Here is a 23,485-nt window from a genome sequence, read left to right as displayed (position 1 = left end):
CCATCTCTGCATTCCTGAGGTATGTATCAAGTTCAAGACTCTTGTTACAGCAAAGAGCTCATCAGCAGATCTTCTCCCCAGTAGCTACAGGACCACATCACTCACTACACCCCAGTCAGATTTCAACACTCCTCCATCTGTGGCTGCTTGGTGGTCCCATGAACAAGAGGTCCAGAATTCAGAAGCCTGAAAGTTCTCAGTTCTGGCTCAAACCTCTTGGAATTATCTCCCTCTCTCACTCTGAACTGCTGAATCTCTCTAAACATTTAAGAAGGGTTTCAAGACAGGTCTCTTTCAGACCCACTTCTCTCCTAATCTTCAGTCTGCTCTATAAATTTGAATTACATTATCTAAAAAAAAAAGAGAAAAATTGTATTCTTTATCAGTTCTATATGCAGTGATTTGTGCAATGTATACTAGAAAAATGGTTGTATTTGATTAAAATAGTGTACTTCGAGTATAACCTGTCTGCATTTGTGTCACTTTTCTGTTGGCAAAATGCATGTTTGTTATTCTCTATTGTATGCCAGTTTGGAGAAAAGCATCTGCTTAGTGAAACTGTTAAACGTTGTGAAACCTTTCTGAAAAGAATCACAGTCAGCTGACCAGCAACTATACTAAAATACATGCATATATACTACATTTACTCATTTAGCTGACACTTTTCTCCAAAGCAACTTGCAATGTTGATATCTACAGTTATTTACCCATTTATACAGCTGGGTAATTTTTACTGGATTAATTTTAGGGTAAGTACCTTGCTCAAGGGTACTACAGCTGGAGGTGGATTCAAACCTGTGACCTCTGGGACCTAAAACAGCAGCTCTAATGACCACACTAAGAGCTGTCCCAAAACACTGAAATGCTAAAATATGGTATGTAATATATACATCTTCAGACTGTTGGAGATATACTCATACTTTGCCTTGACCACATATCAACTTTTTCTCAATGTTTACTGAACTTTGAGGACGGAACAAATGGTTGAAGATTAACAGAGATGCCCAGGTTATGTCTAGCAGGCCTTACCCACGTGCCGGGTCCACAGCAATGCCAATAGGAGTTCCGGCTCCAGTTGGGGTGCCATTGTTGGTGATCAGAGTCTTCCTATACTGCACGTCTCCATTCAGTTTCAGTACCTGGGTACAAATCATTGAGAACAATTGATAAAAAGCTAGCACGTCAACATTTGTAACATATATCATTGTTATCAGAGTGAAGTATTCAGTTACTAAAAATGCAAAACTGATAAAATTTAATCTTTAGAGAAATTACTTTAGTTAGCAAGCTTGCCTTTAAATTCCAACAGATACTGAGCAATTTTGGAAGAGAACATCACGATTTTACACAATATCTCCTATCTCCAGACTGCTAGGATAGAATGGTGGCAAAGTTTCTGCGTGACTTATCAACCCTATTTGCTGCAAGGCTGAGTAGGTCTCTGTTCTATAGATTGTAAAGGCTGGGTTAGTGTAACACAGTTTCTTTATGATGTCGCACCTCTATGGACTGTGTGGCTGGGTTGGTATAGTATAAGTTTTCTGAGATCCAGTCCAGAGCCAAGCCAACAGGAGAGCCCAGGATAGCAGCAGGGGCAAACTCTGTCCTGTTCGTGCCATCAGATCTTACTCGGTGGATCTCTCCCTGAGAAGGAGTGAGGAGAGTGATTAAAAGGTTTTGCTGAGGACAAGAATTCATACAGCTCTCAGCAGGCCAAGGCCCAGGGACGTACCGGGTGCTCTACCCAGTAGATCATCTGCTCTGAATTGTCAAAATCAACGTCGTAGCCATTCTGCAGCCCAGCAACAGGCACCATAGCATCATTACTCTTGTCTTCCGGGTTCAGGGAAATGCCGTAGATTATACTATCTCTGACCACCACCAGAAAAGGGTCTTCAACTTAAAAAAGGCAACAATAAATTAGAATTAAGAAAAACAACTTCACACAGACAAAATCTCATTCTTTGCCTTACAGGCAGTAAACATTTTTAACAATCACTTTCTAACTTATGTAAGAAAAATCTTGAGGCATTTTATTTCATACAGAAAAGATTGAGACTTTTTGACATTTGAAAAGTGCTGAACTTTTTCACATTTTTTAATTACTGCAAGTAATTGCCTAATTATGCATCTGCAGCGCTCTGAGTAATATGATACAGCATAAGGTTTTTACTTTACAGAGGTGTGCAGCTTAAAGAAGCAGTTCAAATAGTCATTGTCTCCAGAGGGTACATCTAAATTTGCTGAAGAAAGTTAATTTCAAAATCTGATTTCCTATGTCACCAGAGATTAGAATCAGTGGATACCTCCAGGCAAATGGGAACACTACCATTCTCAAGTAATAATTCATCTTTCAGTGCAAAATACATTTTACATTGTTCTCTCAAAGCTGCAATGTGAGATGGCTGAGCTGTTGACCTAAAGAGGACCTGCCGGACTGCAGATTAAAGCCCCTTTGTGTATTCTTAATGAAACACTAGACACAAAGAGGGGGTTTATAATTCTCAATATTTACCTTTGCAAAAGGGGACATTAAAACAAAAGTGAAAATGGGATCCCGTTGACATGTTCAGTCTGCCACTGAGATATATTACTAAAGAATCTCCTCTCATTAATCCCTATTTAAAGCAGTGTTTCTCCGCCAACATGCTGATGTATGAAGGGAACATCTGAACACATATCCTTTTAAGTACAGATGCAAACAATGAGGACCACACTTAGGTTCTCTTGAACCAGCACATCAACTACAGTACCTTTCTTACAAGTCATCAGGTCTGCAGCAAGAGTAAAACCAGAAGGGCAGGCACAGGAGTAGAACCTGGGGCCAACAGCAGACAGCAGGCAGATATGGGTGCAGGGGCTGTTGGCACAACGGTTAACACCTGCAGAGGCAGAAAAGAGAGAAAACAGTCAGTAGTAATACAAATAAACACTAAAAATAACAAGTTGTACATATATAGTTATTCACAAGAGGAGAATAATCAGCAACAATAAAACTGAATATAACATTTCAAATTAATAATTAAATATAATCCTTCAAAAATGCCCTTATTAACCTCAGCTTGTTTAAAGTGTAAGCCTCAGAGAAGTTAATAACATAACCTATACTAGGCTGTATTGTGTCACTCAACGGTCCCTATCTCATGAGCTTGTCTTACTGTGGCCTTGTTAGTGGTTTAATTTTATAATAGTAGGGTAAAGCTTAATTTTATTAAGTTTGATCATATTGTTTTTTTGTTCACACATAAAAGATGGATTTTGTATTAACTTCAGTTAAATAGCAGCAATCTTATTATTATTATTGTTGTTGTTATGCATTAAAACTGCATAGCACTGCATTTGTTTGTTGAATTGCTACACAGCAGTGGCATGTGAGTACCTGCAGGCTGTCGAGCTGGATGCAAGACCACCAGGCCCATAGGCTGGGGAATGTTATACAGGATCACTGTCTGGTTCTGTCCGTGCCACTTGTTAGCCCGTATCACACGGTTGGTGTACCGGTCGGTCCAGTACACAAAGTCCTCAAAAATTGTTATTGCATGGGGATGCTGCAGCACCTTTTCATTAAGAACAGAACAGAACAAAAAATATTATGAATTAATAATACACAGTAGATATCATATCAAGCAGGTAAAGTACGAGGGTATGTGAAAGCGTAAAAAGTCTTTTTTTTTGATAAATATATTAAATCAAAAAATATCTACAGTATATTACACATGTACTTTTATGCCATTCTCACAAAGTATCAAGAGCGACCAAGCTGTTGTAGTCTTAAAAAAGGGTTGATACTGAACCTAAACTTTGAATAAAAACACCATGACATACACCCAAAATACAGAAATATATGGCATGTGCAAGTAAAACATGAATTTTATGTTCTTACCAGATCACTGGCCAAAACCTGTTTCCTGTTGTTCCCATTGTAGTCACAGTAGTCAATGAAATCCAGATATGCATCTGCAAAGTAGAGCAGCTTGTTGGGGTAGTCAATGGTCAGGCCATTGGGCCAGTAAAGCTTGTCACTGATGATGGTGCTCCTCACTTTGCCATCCATGCTGGCCTTCTCAATGCGTGGGTTTGTACCCCAGTCAGTCCAGAACATGAAGTGAGCACTGCATGGCAGAAACAACACCAATTAGAGAAGAAATTAACAGGAATTTATCTGACATGACAATATATTCATCCAGCGCATGTTTGCCTTCTATGCCCCTGTCCAGTGGTGACTCAGCACCTACATGGGACTGAGGAAGTAGCTCAGTACACGAAGCAGAACTTACTCATTTCTGGGGTCCAGGACCAGTCCCCTGGGGTTAGTGATGTTGTCACTGATCAGGAGAGTCCTGTGACTACCATCTAGTCTGGACACTTCAATCGTCTCCAGGACATAATCAGTCCAGTACAGGTTTCGGCCCACCCAATCCACAGCCAGGCTTTCCGTCACCGTTATGCCACTGTCAAATATCTGTCAAATCATGTCAGTCCTCCATTTCACATCAGTGATGATTTTGAATTCCATATGCTCAGCAAAAAGACAAAGGCTGACTTACCACAATTCTGTCCGTGCCATTCTTATGAGCACTCCAGATGCGGTCCTGTGTTGTGTCGGACCAGTACACACGGTCTGTTGCTGTGTCAAAGTCCAATGCCACAATGTTGCGACCGTCACGAACAAGTGAGCGAACCACATTAGGTTGTGCCACAATGTCATCTGACACAATCTGGTTGCGGCTGGCAACCAGCAGAATGGCCTCTCGGGGGCCTGTGGCAGGAAAAAAAATTTAAAAAATATTCACATTTAGTAAACCATAATACCTGTCACCAAATCCCAGCCACCTGATCCTTTCCTCGCCAGAAAATGTACTGATGCCTCACTGGAGGAAACTCATAAATTTTCAACATGAACACAAAACTTTAATTTTCTCAGTGGTCAAAATATGCAATTTGATCAAAGTATGTTCTCAGAACAAGTGAGATTTTTCAATAAACGGAAGCATGGGGGTATACAAACTGAAAAGCAGCTATATTTCTCCTAGATGCTGATGACACAGTATGGAAGAAAAATTTCCAGAATTCCCAGCACTGGTCGTGTAACATAAACAAGTCGCTGTTCAGAATCATGGCACCTTAAAAAGCCTTTTCAGCAGGTTATCTTTCTGCACAGTGGCTTCATAGCAGCTGCTTTTCCCATAAACAATCCTTTGTTGAGTGTTGTCCTAATTACCCCAGAGGGGATTTCTGAGTGACATATATGTTATTTGACTTATCTGGGGTAATCAGATGAGGGTGAAGAATGAATAGAGCAGAGACAACGTGTCTGTTGAGACTGACCACAGCTCCCCTTGAAGAGCATCCAACATAGCAATGTCATACTCTATGTCCCTCTTTTACACATCATGGAGAATCACAGTTTCTCCATTCAGAGTATATTATCATGCTGGCCTTTTATGTTATTAAATATGATATTAAAAAAATCATAAATATGAATAAAAACAAATGAAACAAAGGAATAATGATTATGACAGAGATATAAACACTAAAGAATTTTTCAGCAGAACTACAGCCATTTGTATTTTTTTATTTAGATGTAATTAAATAGCCCAAAAAAGAAGATAAGAATAAAAAAAAAATAATCACTCTAAATGAAGATGCCTACAGCAGTTAATCTCATTACTTGCAGTGAACCACCAAGGTAGCAAACAATTAGTTTTTATATGTCCCTTTTACATTAACAGAACTTCTTATGTGTCATACTTTTACACTTTGGGGCAGATTTTAAAACGTACAGTACCTCAGGTGTTTTTCCACGTTATAGTAGGTTTGAGTCAGTATTAAAGAGTTTTGACTAAAATCTAAACCTAAAACACTCAGCCCTACAGACTATGGTAAATCAAGCATACTCTCAGCTTGAGAGAACACACTGATAAGAGCAAACCTATACAAGCATGTACACACATATACAGGCTACCAGTGTACTAGCCTGGATGTGCGCAAATTCATAAACATTTAGAGGCACACATGCACAAGCACTCAGCAAGACAAGGAACATGAAAAACACAGAAATACACACCTGTGGCCTTGCATGTACGGAGGTCAGCTTCCAGGGTATAGCCCTCAGTGCAGTGGCAGCGGAAGGAGCCACGTTCATTGAAACAGTGCTGACTGCAAACTCCAGGGGGGCTGCACTCATCAATGTCCTCACATGTCTTTGAGTCATTGGTGAGAAGGTACCCCACGGGGCACGTGCATTGGGCCCCAAATGGGCCCTGGATGCACCCATGGGTGCAGCCAGCATTGTTGTCCAAGCAGCTCTCCTGGTCTGGAGGAAAGGGTTGAGAGGGGCTGGGGGTCAGCACTTCACCACACATTACAGAGAGAACAAGTAAGTTGGATGGTGCAGTAAGAGGCCATGCTACACTACCTCGGATCATGCGCATCAGTGGGCCTACAGGTCTACATGTAAAATCCTCCAATCTCCACAACAAAAACAAACATTGGTCAAGCCACTGAACATTGCGCATATGGTATTACTATGCCTAGTCAACTACAGGAATTTTTGGCTTGTCAGTCATGCATTGTCACGTTCTATCCATTCTCGGGCAGTTAGTAGGTGCTGCAGGACTTGGGGAAATGGAGGCTACAAGAATGGGGCTGAGTCATTACTGAGGTTGTCGCCTACCTGGCAGCGGCTCATCTGAAAGCAGCGCAAAGGACGGGAGAGGAAAAATCATAGATCACTTTCACAGACTGGATCATCACATGCATGATTTGAATACAAGGTTTCACACACAACAGAAAACCTCCATCAACAAGGACCCACATAAAAAAAATTATATTTTTCTCAGTACTGGAATTCAGAAAGCAGTATAGAAGTATATGTATATGTCATTTCAGTGTGGTCTAATAATCAATAACAATTTGAGGTAATATTGATAATTGGACTTCACCCATACAAATTTAAATATGGAATGACATGACGGCTTTAAAGACAAAGTTTTATATATATATATATATATCAGTGCACTTCATCATTTAGTGATAAATAATGACAATTATTTTGTGAATTACACTGAAGCTGACTGGCTTAATTTTGTGTCACAAAGTGGTGAGTTGAGGAATTAGAAGTGAGTGCAGGAGAAGACTTACTACAAAGGGGTGACTCATCTGCACCATTGGGGCAATCTGATGTGTCATCGCACACCCGGCTCAGGTTGACACACACGCTGTGCCCAGGACACTGCCACTGCCAGGCAGGGCAGTGGAAGGGTGGTGTTGGGCAGTCACGCTCATCACTCATGTCACGGCAGTCATTGTCACCATCGCACACCCAACGCTGGAAAATGCAGTTGCCATTGTCACAGCGGAAGTAGGAGGAAGGGCAGGTGCGTGGTGGACAGACATGATGCTCATCCGAGCCATCCTCACAATCTGGATGCCCATCACACTCCCATGCAGTTGGGATGCAACTGCCATCTGACTGGCATTGGAACTCAGTCTCATGATGGCACATGCCAGGTGGCCTTGTGGCTAGAGGGTAAAATATTAGATATTAAAACAAAGTATTACAGTGCACAAGGCCACTAACAATGGAATAATGCTGCATTTTTCACTGCATGCAATACCAGGGCAATCTAAAAAGATTAACCCAGGAATATTAAGGCCCTAACAGGGTGATCTGACAGAACAAACTAATCCCATTATGTGAAGAATGGGTGCACTTATCTGTTTGAATAAGAAATGGAATACTAAGATTAAATATCAAATGTCAGGACTATATCATATTTTAACATAAGAGAAATAAGAGACTGAACATAAGAAAACTCTCACCCACAGCTAATCTGTAGCAGAGCAAAAACCAAAATGAAATAGAAAATGAATAAAAATAAATGAAAAATAAAATGAAAATAAAAAATAGAAACCTCATATAGCATATAGTTAAAATATTTCAGAACATGCTCATACAAAGCTGCAAAACATGCACATATATAACTATTTCTTTGAGGGGTTCAATTTATGACTTTAGGCAATACTTACGGCAACCAGCTTCGTCAGATCGATCATTGCAGTCAAAAACCCCATCACAGCGGTAGTAGGAGTTGACGCACTGGTGGCCATTGGCGCATTTGAATTCATAGGCAGTGCAGTTGTAAACTGGAGAAAGAGTAGGTTTGGAATTATTTGTAGGCTTATAACTTGCTTTGCTAATTCTGAAACAAACTGATACAAAATATGTATAGGAAATCTAAGTCGCCAATGGCTGGCTCTGTGAAGAAAGAGCTCATTTGTGTGCTTGCCCAAGGCAAAAGCACTATACACGTAGTCAGATACTCACTGCAACCCTGCTCGTCAGTACCATCCACACAATCCCGATCTCCATCACACACGTAGTTGGGGTCAATGCAGCGGTGATCTGGACATTGGAACTGACCCGGGTAACAGGTGCCTGTGAAGTCTGACAAGCCACAGATGCTTGATGCTTAATCCACCTCAATGTTGCATTGCTGACACAAGGTATTATTGTGGCCAGAGAGCTTTTCTAAAGCTTTTTGACTTACAGAAGCCTCAAGCGTTCTTAAAAGCAAAAGGATATGCTGCAAAGGTTGTGTTTCAAGGTATAGCATCACATAGACAGGCAAGCAAGCTATAAAGAGTTAATTACAAAGTGCAATTTGTAAATGAGTAGCACTTCAAGAACACCACATGATAAAACTTATTAACTGAGCTCTAGTTGCCAGTTAGGTAAGTATAAATGCAGATATGGCTGGCTCATCACTTACTGCAGTTAACCTCGTCTGAACCATCCCCACAGTCATTGTCAGTGTCACAGAGCCAGGTGATGGGAATACAGAGGCGACTGGTGCAGGTGTGCATGCCGACAGGGCAGGTGTTGGGACCCAAGGTTGGGCAATTCTGCTCATCACTGTTGTCATAACAGTCGTTGTGTCCATCACAGTGCCAGCTAGCAGGCACACAGCGCTGATTGGCACAGGTGAACGCAGTCGGAGAGCAAGTTGTGTCTGACAGAAGAGGAGAGTGTAACATCTTCTAGAATGATGACATTTAAGTAAAGTATTAAGCACACACACACACACACTTTCAGAACCACTTGTCCCATACAGGGTCGCGGGGAACCAGAGCCTACCCAGTAACAAAGGGCATAAGGCCAGAGGGGGAGGGGACATACCCAGGACAGGACACCAGTCCATCGCAAGGCACCCCCAGCGGGACTCAAACCCCAGACCCACCAGAGAGCAGGACTGTGGTCCAACCCACTGCGCCACTGCACCCCCCAAGTATTAAGCGCGCACACACACACACACACACACACATCTTCAGAACCGCTTGTCCCATAGGGGGTCACGGGGAACCGGAGCCTACCCGGTAACACAGGGCGTAAGGCTGGAGGGGGAGGGGACACACCCAGGACGGGACACCAGTCCGTCACAAGGTACCCCAAGCAGGACTCGAACCCCAGACCCACCAGAGAGCAGGACCATGGTCCAACCCACTGCGCCACCGCACCCCCCAAGTATTAAGTATTTAAGTATAAATTTTTATTCACTAGTATTCAGTTTTAGTAAAACAGTAGATCCTCCAAGGCTGTGGGTTACTTGCACAATACTGTGAAATCACCGTCATTGCAGTAAAGGGAGCATCAGAGAATTATTTACTTACTATGAGCACCACAGTGTAATTCATCGCTGTTGTCATGGCAGTCATCTATGCCATCACATCTGTAGTTCTGTGTGACACATTTTCCATTGGCACAGGAGAAGGAGTTGGCCCCACACTGCAGGGTAGGGGGCTCGTTGGAGGGATCCTCCACACATGTCTGCTGGTTGGGTGCAAGTGTCATGCCATAGGGACAGCCACATACCCGCTGAAAGTTAGGCACTGGAAAGCAAAAGTGGCTGCAGTCGCCATTGGGATTGGTCAATCTGTTGCAGTAGTTAGTTCCTAGGGACAGGTCAGGGATAAGAGAGAGTAACAGGAGGAAAATATAAATGAAATTTTCAGAAATGGTAACTGGAAGCAGAAACTCCTTCTAAAGAGTGTAGCTTACCAGTCTGGGAGTTTGCATTGAAGGACTTGATGTGCATAATGTGGCTAATGCCCCTCCTGATGACAACCAACTCCCCACCATCAGTCTTCCGCACACGCACAATGCCTCCCAGCCGCCAATCAGTGAAGTAGGCATAATCTGCAAAAAGCAAACCATAATGAGTAGAAGGCTATAGGCTGGTAGGATAAGAAGCCTAAATGTGCTTGCAGTTATGCTATGCTATTATTGTGAAATCCGCACTTCCTTAGAGAAGAAAACTAACTTCCAAAGATGGTTAGGCCAAAGGGATGGGACATTTGCGTGATGCGATTAAGAGTCAGTCTGTTGGTCCCATCAAAGGTGCTGTGTTCGATCTTATCAAAGAAGGCGTCCACCCAGTAGAGACGTAGGGAGCTAGGCAAAGACATCTTGGATTAGATAAATTATAGTAGCATAAATTATGCAGTCAGAATAAAGATTAGTGAGGATCATTTCTATAAGAGGCTTACAGAGATCTTTGACAAGTAAACAACTGAATGTCAACAAATGTATTTTTAGTATGTTTCCATTCACAGTGGCAGTGAATACTCCAGTCTCCACTATAAATTTAATTGTTTTAGTCAGGTGTGTTGCTTCTGGGCATCTGGGTATCAATCCAGCTGACGTCTTTTACTATACATCTCCCCACTGCTGGCATACCTCCAGTCGATAGCCAGGCCATTGGGCCAACCCAGAGTAGTGTTCACAATGGGCTGTGCATGTGACCCGTCACACCAGGCCCTCATGATCTTGGCCGGACGATACCAGTCTGTCCAGAAAATATACCTGTCCAAAACAGGGAAATAAAACAACCAACATATTCAGGTTCTGTACATTACTGCAAATACCTACAAAAAAGTACATTTACAGTAGGATGAAAGCAAAACTTTTTTTATTATTCCTCATGTTTATAAACTGAAATGTAGACAATGTAGTGAAGACACTTGAAGGCTTTGCATTTATAGTCAAGTTCTCAGTGTTCAGTACAATACCAGCCTTCATGCAGCACTAATCTAGGCTTTTGGACCCAGAGACCTTATGACTTTGAAGCTATTGGAAATGTCTCACAAGCACTAAATAAAGAGTCCTTTTATCAAGCTTTGGTTTTACCGCACGAACAATCCACAAAGGGGTTGGAAGTTCTTGCATCACAGTAGGTGTGACTGGACACAAGTGCCCAGACCACTAATGCTTTTTCATGTTGTTGAGCTGCAGAACCAAGAATGAACAAGGGGGGAACTGAGCTATTAACTCCTCTAAACTGTTTTCACTGTGCGCAAGCACAGCACAGCAAGTTTCACATGATGACAATAGTTCTTTTTCCTAGTTTCCACCAAATCAATAAAAGCATAATTTGTCATTATTTAAAAATATTTGAAATAAAAAATGTTATTTTCAAGATAGATTTGGAAATCACTTTTCCTCTTCCGAGACCCCTTTGACCAAACTTTACTGAACTACACTGAACTGTATTAAATCTGTTGTCTCCTGGGTCCCACATCCTCTGATATAGTCTCTCACTTTTTCTTCTTAGGAAAAGGAAGGGGAAACTGGAGCTTTTTATCTCTTTCCCTGAATACAGACAGTCGACTAGCTGTCCAACTGTAATTACCCAATCCCAGGGTGCACCACGATGGATCGGGGGTTGTTGAGGTTCCTGATGATGGCCCGCCTGGACCTATCTGCTACCTTCATCACCGAAATGCTCCGGTATCGCGGGTCCGTCCAGTAGAGGTTCTTTGATATCCAATCATAGGCCAGGTCCTCCACCCCTTCCACTCGGTTCACTGCAAGCATCTCCCTGCCTGAAGAGATCAAACTGCCTGAATGGGTACATTTCTTGTGAAGGCAAATATGGAGCATGCTTGAGTTAATAGGCTGTCAGACTGTATTAGTGCTGCACAGGCCCAAAAGGGGAAAGTCCCACTTGCCAGGATGATACTACAAACACAATACTGCACTGTTGTGAAGCTTCGATAAGTGAGGATAACTTCTGCTTTACACAGCATTGTGACAAGTGTTGGTACCTGTTCTCGTGATGTACTGAGAGAGACGTTGGAGCATGGCTTGTCCTTCCGTGATGGTGGATGATTTTCTATAATCTATCGTGGTGTTCTACTCCTTCTTGCCTGCACCTCCCTCAGCATTCAGGAACAAAACTTTAAATTCATTCACAGAATCTACCTTACTCCAGCATATCTTCATAGGATATTTCTGGGGACATCTCAGCTGTGTTTTGAATGTAAGGCTGCCCTAGGCACTTCAATACATTTTTTTCTCTAAATGTGGTAGCATACAAGCTTACAGTGCTTATTCAACCATTTTAAAAATCTTTAACAAAAACTTTGATTTGTGCCCCTCTGCATTCGAGATAAACCATAATGCAAATCTGTTTTTATGAAACTGTGGAATATATGTAGGTAGATTACTCTTACACATGGAAAGGAAATATATTTTGTTGCTATGTCCCCCACAAGAAGCTCCAGTTACAAAAATATGGTTGACTCAAGCATCAAATGGTTAACTTAAATTACTTTTACTGAATAACTTTTTAATGAAGATTATTGTTTCAGTTTTTAAAATTCTTTATTCTCCTAAAAAAGCGAGCATTTGAACTGCGTGATACTTCAAAGAAATTCAGGGATATTTGGTCACCTTTAGATAGTGCTACATGACCGCCCCTGCTTAATACTACAACCTTGTCCCCTTGCATTATACCACGTATCTCTATATATTTGTGTTTTCTTGATATACTATTTCTTTCTCTGTATTGCTCTGACCTACTTCTGCTCTGAACTTAAAAAAAAAACTTGTTTTACAAGGTAGTTGCACTCTGAAGGACACATTAAGGATTACCACTAATAACTCCAGCCACTTATTTCTGTGGTACTTATTGACAGCTTAGTTTTTTCCAGCATTCTAGACAATACGTTCAAGGTACAGTGAAATTTCCAGTCATTCATGCCACACTACACCTCCTCCCCCACTCAAGGACCCAGATCGGCACGAGAGGCCCCTTCTTTCCCAGTCCATTTGTGATTGATCACATGAGCCCTACTCCTACAGATAACCCAAGATGATGCTGCACATATTGAAGGATGAAAGGAAAAATATAGTGTCCATCAATATTAAAATGATTTTATCAACATGACTGTTATGGAAAAAGTTTTTTTATGTTAAAATTAATATTTGGGGGTCAGGGAGAGGATTTAAAAGAAGGTGATTTTTTTAATGAGGCAAGACAGAATATTGCTCTTAAAACAAGGGCCCTCACCAGTTCCATCCACCTTCTGCTTGTAGATGATATTCTTGGCTGTGTCTGAGAAAAAAATAGCATCATCCTCTGCACTAAAGTCCACTCCAACAAAGAAGGATGGAGTTCCAGTGATGGGTAGGATGATGTCCTCCTGGGTGGAGAGGTTGAAAGGGATGCCCCTGACTGCCAGCTGGCAGGTGAAGAGCAGGAACTGCCTCACAGCTGAAAGGGACAAGAGGTTTAACATAGGAAGGATCCTACATACAGGTAAAAAATAGTTTGCAGCAAACAGATACTCTCCCAAACTGACTCTTCTTCAGATGCAATGCTACATATGCTGTAGTACACTGTAAAAGGGAAGTAGTGGGTTGCAAAGGATGTATGGTCAAAAAGAGCTTGAAATTATGCACATAATTAGATTATTAAATGATGAAGGTTTTAATGCCTACTGGAATTTTCTTTTTTGGTATATGTACTATATATTACACAGAGTTGCTGTTTTGGAACATGGTCTCAAAACAATTTCCTTTAACCATGTAAAAATAGTACATATCATTAACTTCTCACTGGTGAAAAAATGTGTGCATGGATTCTGGTACATGATTCACCTAACTGATCTCATGTATCTACAACTGGCCTAAATGCAGACAGCAATCAATGCCCTTACCCATGCATCGCTTGCCATCCGCGTGCAAATCATAGCCTAGCTGGCACCTACAGCGATATCCCAGCCCATCGTTGTCTGTCTGGTGGCTCAGCACACAGATATGCTCACAGCCGCCCTTGTTGGTTCCGCACGGGTTCCTCACTGCAATAGTGGGGCATAATCCCTTTACCATGCATCTCAAGAACCCTTCTTTCATTTGATATTATGCAAGAAGTGAAATGATCTGTGTGACATTCCACACTGCACACTTACCGTACGGCTGTCGAAGTGGGTGAACCACTGTCACACCATGTGGAGTCATGGAGGTGTGGTAGATCAACTGGGGATTATTGTCACTGAACTTGTTGGCCCTCAGGACAGCCATTTTCGTCCAGTCAGTGAAGTACACATTGTGTTCAAACAGACTGATGCCAAAAGGATGTGGGATCACAGACCCTCCATGGACCACTGTTTTCCTGACAAAAATGCAGTCCCAGGTAAAGTCTTGAACAGCATGCTGACTTTGAAAAAGTTCACACTTTTTATTACTGAAGCTAGAAACCTTTTTGTAAATTAAACATTTTTACCAAAATGCAGAGTAAATATAAAGCTGCAATTCTATTAAAACAATATACATAAGATGTCTGTTACATATTCCTACCTAAGATATATCACTATCAACCTAACTGTGCTCAGTAGAAGTGAGGAGATTTCTCAGTTGTTTTGGGTTTACTCAGTGAACATCAAGCGAGGTAGTGCATAGCTTACCTCTCCCGTGAACTGTAACCATAAAGAGGAGAAATTAAAGGTATAAACTGAGTACCTCTCAGTTAACAGCTCAAGGAGTATGTGATGTCACACAGCATGTGACAAGTCACACCCATAATGTCTAGCGTTAGGGGTCTTAGATGCAATAGAAATGCTGACATATTCTGTCTGAATGCCAAAAACTATTTTCTGAGCTCTTCTTTCAAAGGCGTGTTTCCATGTTTGTCAGACGTAGCTTTAAAGTAGCTGTGCTTCAGTTAAGACACACACACCGAAACCGCTGGTCCTGAGCGGGGTCACAGCAAGCTGGAGCCTAACCCGGCAACACAAGGTGCAAGGCTGGAGGGGGAGTGGACACAGCCAGGATGGGACGCCAGTCCATCACAAGGCACCCCAAGCAGGACTTGAACCCCAGACCCACCAGAGAGCAGGTACAGGCCAAACCTGCTGCACCACAGCACCCCCTCCAGTTAAGATACAGCAATGATTCATTCTCTTTATTAATCTATTAAGCCACATTAGTGAAAATTTTACTGCTGAATATATGCATATAATAAAGCATTGTATTTGCTGATACTGATAAAAAATTACTTGCAAATAAGAATATTATTGTGCAATATTAGCTGAATGCAGAAATTTACTTGACAATTCAAATATACTCATATCCACTGACTCAGTAAACGTAATCGTATTTAACTTTGTAACAATTGTTTTGAACATAGGGGTACTGTGGCGCAGTGGGTTGGACCACAGTCCTGCTCTCCGGTGAGTCTGGGGTTCGAGTCCCGCTTGGGGTGCCCTGCGACGGACTGACGTCCTGTCCTGGGTGTGTCCCCTCCCCCTCCAGCCTTACGCCCTGTGTTGCCAGGTTAGGCTCCGCGTCCCCATATGGGACAAGCGGTTCAGAAAATGTGTGTGTGTTTTGAACATGAGCAGCTAATCCTATTTACAACAGAGGTTATACAGTATCTAAGAGTCATAGACCAGTTTTCCAGTAAATAATTCATACATTCTGTTTGAAAATCTGTAGTCTGTTACATATTTCCAGTACTCGTCTGAAGTTAAACTAGACTGCCTGTGAACTGTCACTGAACTGCTTTGCACTTCCCAATGTCTTTTTACAGATACTTACCTGTGCAGTCCATCATAGGTGGTGGTTTCTATGTAGTCATAGCGACTGTCTGCCCAGTACACCCTCTTGGCCACAATGTCCAGTGTAATGCCAGCAGGCCAGCCCAATTTGGTCTTTATGATTCCGTAGCGGTTGGTCCCATCCATGTAGGCACGCTCCAGACCGGGCTCCCCATTCAGAGTGTCCCAGTCAGAGAAGAACATGAAACTGAACAGAAAGTAAGACAATTTTACTCTGTAGTGTGACACATGCAAAGCAGGTTTCCAAAGCATCCCAAGGGACCAAAAAACTACACACAGATTGTCCATTTCCTTACAGCTGTAAATATAGAGTTAAAATAATGATGATGTAATTAAATAAATTATCACTTTGCAATCTATTTTAAGCCACCCAACCAGCTTTCCATTCTTGAACACCCCTATCAAGTTACATCCGGGTTCATCAATTTTATTACTTCCCAGCTAATCCCTTGAGAAAATCTCCTTATCCCATGCCCTTGTTATTACCTCTGAGCAGAGTGAGACAGAGAGAGATGGGACTGGGGAGTTCCCAGCACTTACCCTACAGTCGGGTCCACGGCCAGGCCTCTTGGATTTCCCAGGTTCTCTGCAATCAGTGTTACACGGTTCTTCCCATCTAAATCAGCCATGTCGATTCTGTTGACGACACCTTCGACCACGTACAGCTTATTGTTCACCCAGTCCACAGCCAGGTTTTCAGGGTAGTCAACTGATACATTTAAGACCACTTCCATGTGGGAACCATCCATATCCACCGAAAACACCTGTTCCCCAACATAAAGCATCCTTGTTAAGAGATTAGCCATATGTAGACCTTACAACCTTGCAAAATAAACTGTTTCAAAAGAATTACACACAGTAAAAATGGGGTAGTCAGAACAGAGTTTAAAAGGTACATGATGTTACTGCTTGCTATCACCTGACAACTAACATGACTTCTGCTGGACATTACATATACTATGCTGATGATTTAAATTTTTATCTCTGGGAGTGCTTTCATACACAAGTTTGACTGGTCAGCAGTAAAACACTGGGTAAGGAAATTGCTAAACGGAGTGTTATTTGGAAAAATCTCATTCAAATGTTTTAGATGCAGAGAAAGGGCTTTTTTTCTTCATGAAACTTGAATGTTTAACTTCCTCTGTACATTGAGAAACCCTGCTTGTAGTCCCAGATTTAAAATGGTTGACTCTAGGAGAGGTGACTGATCAGCAGAGATACTGCGTTCCCGAGACATCCCCGCCTTTCAGTCTCATGGCTGAGGTTCAAACCACACAGCAGCCAAGAGCTGAAACAAAGCCCCTTGAGCAGGCTCAAAGAATGCATATAGCGAGGCAGGCGTGGTGAAAACAAACACCACCAGACTACTTAGTACGCGATTGGGTTGCATAAAATTGAAGAAAAATATGCGAACATTTTCTACAAGCAGACTGAGACAGCTCCCTAAATTAGGATGTTGGATACTGCTCCAAATCAACAACCTCCTTTTGTGGCACCACCATCTGGGAGACGGCTGCACCATGAGTAGTATCTAGAGGAATAAGTCTAAGAATTCACTCTCTACTCACAGCAAGCAAGGTTCTTGTCCAGTTTGGCATGAAGTGGGGATGCTGCAAGAATTCTGAAGGACTGTAACTAGGAGATTTCTTTAATAAAACACTGTGGGACTGTTTTTTGTATGAGGTTCAGCATAAATAGCAATGACAAGCCTGCTTTTTGACCAGTCAAACAGAAGCAGCTTTGCTTGGGAAGCAAGCCAAACTTTGTACAGGCAAAAGGTGGCATTGGATCAGAGGAAAAGTAGCACTTTGTGGACAAGGAGAACATCAGTAGCCTTTCAAGGTGGTAACTGCACAATGCAGCACATTGTTATCGGCAACAAATGTAACAGTGCGATTTCACATATCAGTTGGATTTGCACCTCAAAAATCCAAAATGTCAATAACTGCAACTAACACAGGAAATGTAGCGGGAAAAGAATGTGAGTCACACAGATAGTGTTTCACATTCCCAAAGACAAAGATAAAGGTACAAGTTCCAAGGATTTAGACAACTAATTCCCAATAAACATAATATTCGCAAGGGCGTAGAAACATAATGATTGATGAATTATAGCATATCAATAAATGTAGAGGGTCAAGAAAGATCTAAGTTTCAACCTTGTTCTGAATGGTATCTGTCCAGAAAACCCGATTCAGGTGGTAGTGAAAGTCCACTCCAACTGCAATGCCTCGGTTCTGAGATTGCACCAATGGACGCAGACTGTGTCCATGGAGGTCTCCAACGACCAGATCCTTTCCATTAGAGAAGACCAAGAATGGTGAGCCAGCTACAGGAGAAATTATATCAACCAGTTAGCACACACCAGACACATTATCTGAAAATAAATTCTGTATTATACACTATATTACAAAGCATTAATGAAGTTTCAGCAAGCAACGTGCACTAAGAAGTTTTGTTGATATGTTAAGTTTGGTTCTAAAATATCATATGTATTTGCATTGAAATATTTCTTACAATGTCGGCATATATCTCGGTGTAATAAATTCAATGACATCTATGGTATATTTGAGAGATATTTACAACTACAGACATATGTCACCATGCTTTAGACCTCCCATAAAGCTTTAAACTTTTTAGAAGATTAAAGCTGGTAGTATGAATAGGCATTCTGAAAAGGTCTTCAAGAAACAGGTGTGTTTTTTCAGTAACTATGTTATTGGCCTCAGCACACTCCCCTGGATGCTCAGTTGGACAGGGGCAGAGAAGAGAGCCTTCCCCAAGCCAGTGGTTTCTGATTCATGCACAGTCAAATGGAGAGGTTGAAACAACAACCAGCTCATACAATGCCCCTAGGGGCCACAGGCAGGGTGAGGAGCTTCGAACGGGGGTGGTAGCCTGGATTTTGAGTGAAGGGTGGGGGTATGGGGTTGAGCTGCTGTTTAAGTGCACAGAAGAGGCTTAGAATAACTCACATGAAGTGTTAGCTCTACAGTGTCTGTGTTGTTCCAGGATATAGCCATCCAGGCAGCTGCAGTGGTGGCTGCCAATCCGGTCTTCGCACAGCTGGTCGCAGATGCCCCACATCTTGCAGTCATCAAAATCTACGAAGGAAAATTGACAGATTCAGCATCTTCTCAATTATTCTGATGTCCCCAGTGTCTAGTATTTTTTCAGCCACCAGTAGCCTTGGGGGAGTGCAAAGGTAGGTGGCAGCTACACATACCAATGCAGGATCGGCTGTTGTTGTTGTTGATCACATATCCTGGAGGGCAGGAGCACGTCCCCCCATCAGGGGACGGGTGGCAGCGGTGCTCACAGCTTAGAGAAGGACACTTCCAGATACCTGGCACCCGAGCAAGACATATTCCACCGTCAGTTATGGTAAAAAAATCTATGGATTTATTTTGAATACCATTAGACCTCACAGTTAAAGGAAAGTTACTGGCAAAACAACAGGAAAGTTTTTTAAACAAGGTATGGTAAAAATGTTGCTCTCAGGGAAGGGACAAGAGGGTGATGAAGGGATGGTCTGGTACTGACTGCAGTTGCGTCCAGCGGTAATGTTGGTCTCATCCTCTCCACCTGGGCAGTGGGGGCTTCCATCACATAGTCGCTCCAGAGGAATACAGACTGCTGAATAGGGGCAAGCCCACTCTCCTGGATAGCACTCCTGCTGGGCAGCATCTGTTTCCAAAAAACACCCGATCTAGCTGCAGAGGCACCTATGACTACCAAAAGCCTCATCCTTGTTCTGACAGAGCAGCCATGATGTGTTATTGGTTTTGGTTTCTATAGTTGGTTTTTGATGCAACTACCTGTCTTTAACACACCACTGAACTTTCCATAAGTGTTAACAAGTGTATCAGTTTAAGTCACAAAAACCTTCAAATTGGAGGATATTCAAAAAGTCTGAGTTAAAGCTCACTAGTTCAAAGCAACAGTGTGGCAGGAATAACTATATCGTTGCATGGAGTTTTCCTCCAGAGGAATCTGATGTTAAACTTGTGTGTTGTTTTGACTTAGCTTAGACCTGGCAGATCTGTGTGACAGCACTATCACTTTAAATCACCCTGGAAACTGCATGGAGAGGGTCACATGGCTTTTCAGAGGGTCCTACAGCTCAGTGTTTAAAAACACACTCTTCAAAACAGACTAATGAAATTCAATAGGTTTTCTTAAGAGCAGAATAATTCTGATTCACAAAGAGGTGCTTGAACAAAATCATAAAAGGAGCATAGAACCACTTTCCAGGCCCAAACTAAACACAGAGCAAGACAGGGTATATAATTGCATAAATACCACTTATCAAGCACTGCTAGTCAGCTTGCAAAGTTCACTCTGTTGCTTGAAATTTTTAATTCCAATATGCATTACTCCAGTGAGCATCATAAAAAATCAATTTGTAGCCAAATCCATACCGCATCCTCTCTCGTCCGCATTGTCCTCACAGTCATCCTCTCCATCACAAAGCCAGACTTGGTGAATGCAGCGGCCACTTGGACAAGTGAAGAAGTTCCCTCTGCAAGTGGGATAGGCTGCAGGAAAGCGAGAGTCAAGAACAGTCTGTACCCTAACACAGCACATAAACGGATTCTATTTCAGTTGGTAGTTTACAGGTTTAGAAAACATTATTCTGTTGTATTCAACAGGTTGGGCTATAGAGAAGAAACAAGGGGAGATGCTGTGTCTTGAAGAAACAAACGTACTGCAGTTCTGCTCATCACTGCGATCCCCACAGTCATTGTCGTGGTCACAGACATAGACACGTGGGATGCACTCTCCATTGCTGCACTGGAACTGGCTGTTGCTGCAGTGTTGACCTGGAACAACAGAAAAATGTGTGTAACTTTATAGACAAACCTCCTGTCTGCTCCAAACACCCTGTGCAGACATGGCAGCAGGTGATAGAGTACTTAACAATGTGGGCACTCACTACAGTTGGCCTCATCTGAGCCATCCCGGCAGTCGAGAACATGGTCACACCGCTGTGTCCTGTTGTAGCAGGCACCACTGGCACATCGCAGCTCTGTACAGTCAGGATAGTCTGGGAGATCCAATTACAACACCTCATAAATATATGAAAACTATCAAAGACATTTTAAATTATTATTGTGAATAAGGCTTAAAGTTTTGTGAACCACTGCAAACAGACAAATAAAAGTACCCTCATAATACTAAGGTAAAAGCATCTCCAGCAATTAAATTACTATGTCATTGTGTACTGTATATTAGGGGTTATCAATATGTTTACATATCTTTTGCGATTAAAACTTCAAAAAATATAATCAGCATAACTGAGGCAATATAAACTCAGCCACACAAAGCAATTTCACTCAGTCAGTGACAAGTATTTCCTCATTCCCCTCTGTTGAAGACATGATCACAAGCAGCTTCATTTAAGGCTCTGTGGTGCTGCTGTGTGCAGATGGACATGTCAGCAGTTCATTCATCTAGTCGTCCAGTTTTAACCTCATTACATGAAAAAACGAGCCAACAGGTTGATCCAATGTTAAATCTTCAGTTGTTAATACGCATTCGACTATTGGAAACACATCTACACACATTGTCTGAAACCACTTGTCCCAAGCAGGGTCACAGCAAGCCAGAGCCTAACCCAGCAACACTGGGCACAAGGCTGGAGGGGGAGTGGACACACCCAGGAGAGGACATCAGGCCGTCGCAAGGCACCCCAAGCAGGACTCAAACAGCAGACCCACTAGAGAGCAGGGCCCAGCCAAACCCACTGCACCACCATGCCACCACACCCCTGCTTATTGAAAACACTTTAAGGAAAAAGTTTGATTTTTATTTCCCCTTCTATATTCCCGTTAAACAAAAATCCAAATTCTGTTTAGATGAAGTTATGGAAGGTAGGTAGATTTCTCTTTCAGATTTGACATGGAAATGTATTTTATTGCTGTGGTACATACCTGAAGCTCCCTGTACAAATGTGTAGTTGATTTTCTTCTGCTATAAAAACTAAGATTTGAACTGCATAAAAATTCATATGTGTTCTGAAATCTGTGGTCACTCTTTTACATTTACATTTATTAATTTAGCTGAAGCTTTTCTCTAAAGCAGCTTATAATATTTAGCCACCTACAATTATTTACCCATTTATATAGCCAGGTAACTTGACTAGCAGAATTTAGGGCAAGTACCTTTCTCAAGGGTAGTACAGCTGGAGGTGGGATTCAAATCTGTCACCTTTTGGTCCAAAGGCAAGAGGGGTAACAACTACACTACTAGCTGCCGCTTTCAGAACTTCTTAGACTGTTACATGACCACCCCTGCTAAATACTGAAATTGTCTTTGTATCATTTTATGTATTTGTATGTACTTGCAATATCACAGTATAATGTCTCTATGTTGCTGTGACCCAGTTCTGCTCTATTATTAATAAGTTAATAAAATGTTCAGCAAGAGGTTCTGTTAATTTGATTGTAGTTTAAATTGTCAGCTTAAGTCTGTACCAATACTATTTAATATATATCATATACTGTATAATGATGCAATATTAGTATTATAGAAGTAAAGATGTTTCCCGATTTACATTTACATTTATATTTATTCATTGAGCAGACGCGTTTCTCCAAAGAGACATACATCTCAGAAACAATGCAACCAAGCATTATACCAACAACAGCATCGCACTGCATTTTAAGAGAGGGCTTCTTTGTGTCAGCCCAGTTCAAACAGGACACAGGCATTTTTGCATTTTCAGAGCTTTTGATTGAATACTAGGGCTTTGTTTAGATTAAATATGAAAACAATACAGAGATACAATTTACATTCTATCACATTCAGAGAATATGGTATCACATGTGGTCAATCTCCAAATTAACTGTAAGAAAATCTATTTAGAAAAGTAAACAATGAGCTTTCTCTAAATATGACAAAACAGCTAAATTTTTACACTGAGGCAATATACTCAAAATGCAGAGGTCCGGGAAAAGGCACAGTGATGGGATTGTATCTGAACATCAGCTCACTTAATCCACAGAGGAATCCACAACGAGTCCCCAGCAACAAGAAGCACATTGTGGTTGTTTCCCATCCGTCACCAAGCCTCTTAATCTTACAAATTGATTAAAATGCCGGGGGGAGCCCAAGCTGAGAGGAAATGCGCACGGGCAACTTACGGCAGCCGGTCTCGTCTGCCCCATCCGAGCAGTCAGGCAGCCGGTCACACCTGTATGCCCTGGGGATGCAGGCTCCGTTGGTGCAGGTGAACTGCTCACTGGAGCATGTCTGGCCGGCTGGAGAGAGGGTACAGATTTAGACGATGGTGAGTTTGTACAACAATCCACATGCTTTGGCTGTTCCATTCAGATTTTTTCAGATTCAGATATTAAATATGCAACATTTCAGAAATATACAAATGTGACATTAGTATAGGAGGAATGGCACAGAAAGGCGAACAGAAACATACAGCAGTGCTGCTTCTCGTCCGAGCCATCCTCACAGTCTTCTTCGTCATCGCACACCCAAAGTTGCGGGATACATTCCCCGTCACTCACACACTGGAACTGCCCATCCTCACAGGATTGCCGAGCTGGGGATATATAAGATACACCAAGCA

At 42.0% G+C, this 23,485-nt stretch overlaps 1 protein-coding gene across 2 annotated transcripts in view; it reads right to left on the bottom strand.

The window, feature by feature from the left end:
* Positions 1–23,485, bottom strand: part of lrp2a (low density lipoprotein receptor-related protein 2a) — a 60,310-nt gene that overhangs the window by 27,648 nt on the left and 9,177 nt on the right. The window contains exons 3-35 of one of the 2 annotated variants that reach the window (XM_018741635.1): positions 23,336–23,458; positions 23,046–23,162; positions 20,837–20,947; positions 20,610–20,723; positions 20,322–20,438; positions 19,444–19,587; positions 19,127–19,246; positions 18,876–19,004; positions 18,060–18,229; positions 16,441–16,664; positions 15,881–16,087; positions 14,254–14,456; positions 14,002–14,142; positions 13,353–13,556; positions 11,691–11,883; positions 10,739–10,864; positions 10,323–10,453; positions 10,061–10,198; positions 9,673–9,954; positions 8,775–9,014; positions 8,330–8,449; positions 8,032–8,148; positions 7,144–7,524; positions 6,677–6,691; positions 6,068–6,316; positions 4,548–4,759; positions 4,278–4,462; positions 3,884–4,112; positions 3,380–3,557; positions 2,754–2,882; positions 1,733–1,899; positions 1,501–1,644; positions 1,030–1,139 (exon numbers count right to left, since the gene is read on the bottom strand). In XM_018741635.1, coding sequence (XP_018597151.1) covers positions 1,030–1,139; positions 1,501–1,644; positions 1,733–1,899; positions 2,754–2,882; positions 3,380–3,557; positions 3,884–4,112; positions 4,278–4,462; positions 4,548–4,759; positions 6,068–6,316; positions 6,677–6,691; positions 7,144–7,524; positions 8,032–8,148; positions 8,330–8,449; positions 8,775–9,014; positions 9,673–9,954; positions 10,061–10,198; positions 10,323–10,453; positions 10,739–10,864; positions 11,691–11,883; positions 13,353–13,556; positions 14,002–14,142; positions 14,254–14,456; positions 15,881–16,087; positions 16,441–16,664; positions 18,060–18,229; positions 18,876–19,004; positions 19,127–19,246; positions 19,444–19,587; positions 20,322–20,438; positions 20,610–20,723; positions 20,837–20,947; positions 23,046–23,162; positions 23,336–23,458 — 5,470 coding nt within the window. Of the gene's footprint in view, positions 1–1,029; positions 1,140–1,500; positions 1,645–1,732; positions 1,900–2,753; positions 2,883–3,379; positions 3,558–3,883; positions 4,113–4,277; positions 4,463–4,547; positions 4,760–6,067; positions 6,317–6,676; positions 6,692–7,143; positions 7,525–8,031; positions 8,149–8,329; positions 8,450–8,774; positions 9,015–9,672; positions 9,955–10,060; positions 10,199–10,322; positions 10,454–10,738; positions 10,865–11,690; positions 11,884–13,352; positions 13,557–14,001; positions 14,143–14,253; positions 14,457–15,880; positions 16,088–16,440; positions 16,665–18,059; positions 18,230–18,875; positions 19,005–19,126; positions 19,247–19,443; positions 19,588–20,321; positions 20,439–20,609; positions 20,724–20,836; positions 20,948–23,045; positions 23,163–23,335; positions 23,459–23,485 lie in introns of those variants that run through there. The other variant, XM_029256848.1, reaches the window with a different exon arrangement.

This window comes from Scleropages formosus, chromosome 12 (genome assembly GCF_900964775.1).
Source record: "Scleropages formosus chromosome 12, fSclFor1.1, whole genome shotgun sequence".
In the NCBI taxonomy this organism is placed as follows: Eukaryota; Metazoa; Chordata; class Actinopteri; order Osteoglossiformes; family Osteoglossidae; genus Scleropages; species Scleropages formosus.
The sequence above is the reverse complement of the archived record's forward strand: the minus strand, read 5'-3'. Positions and strand labels throughout refer to the sequence as shown.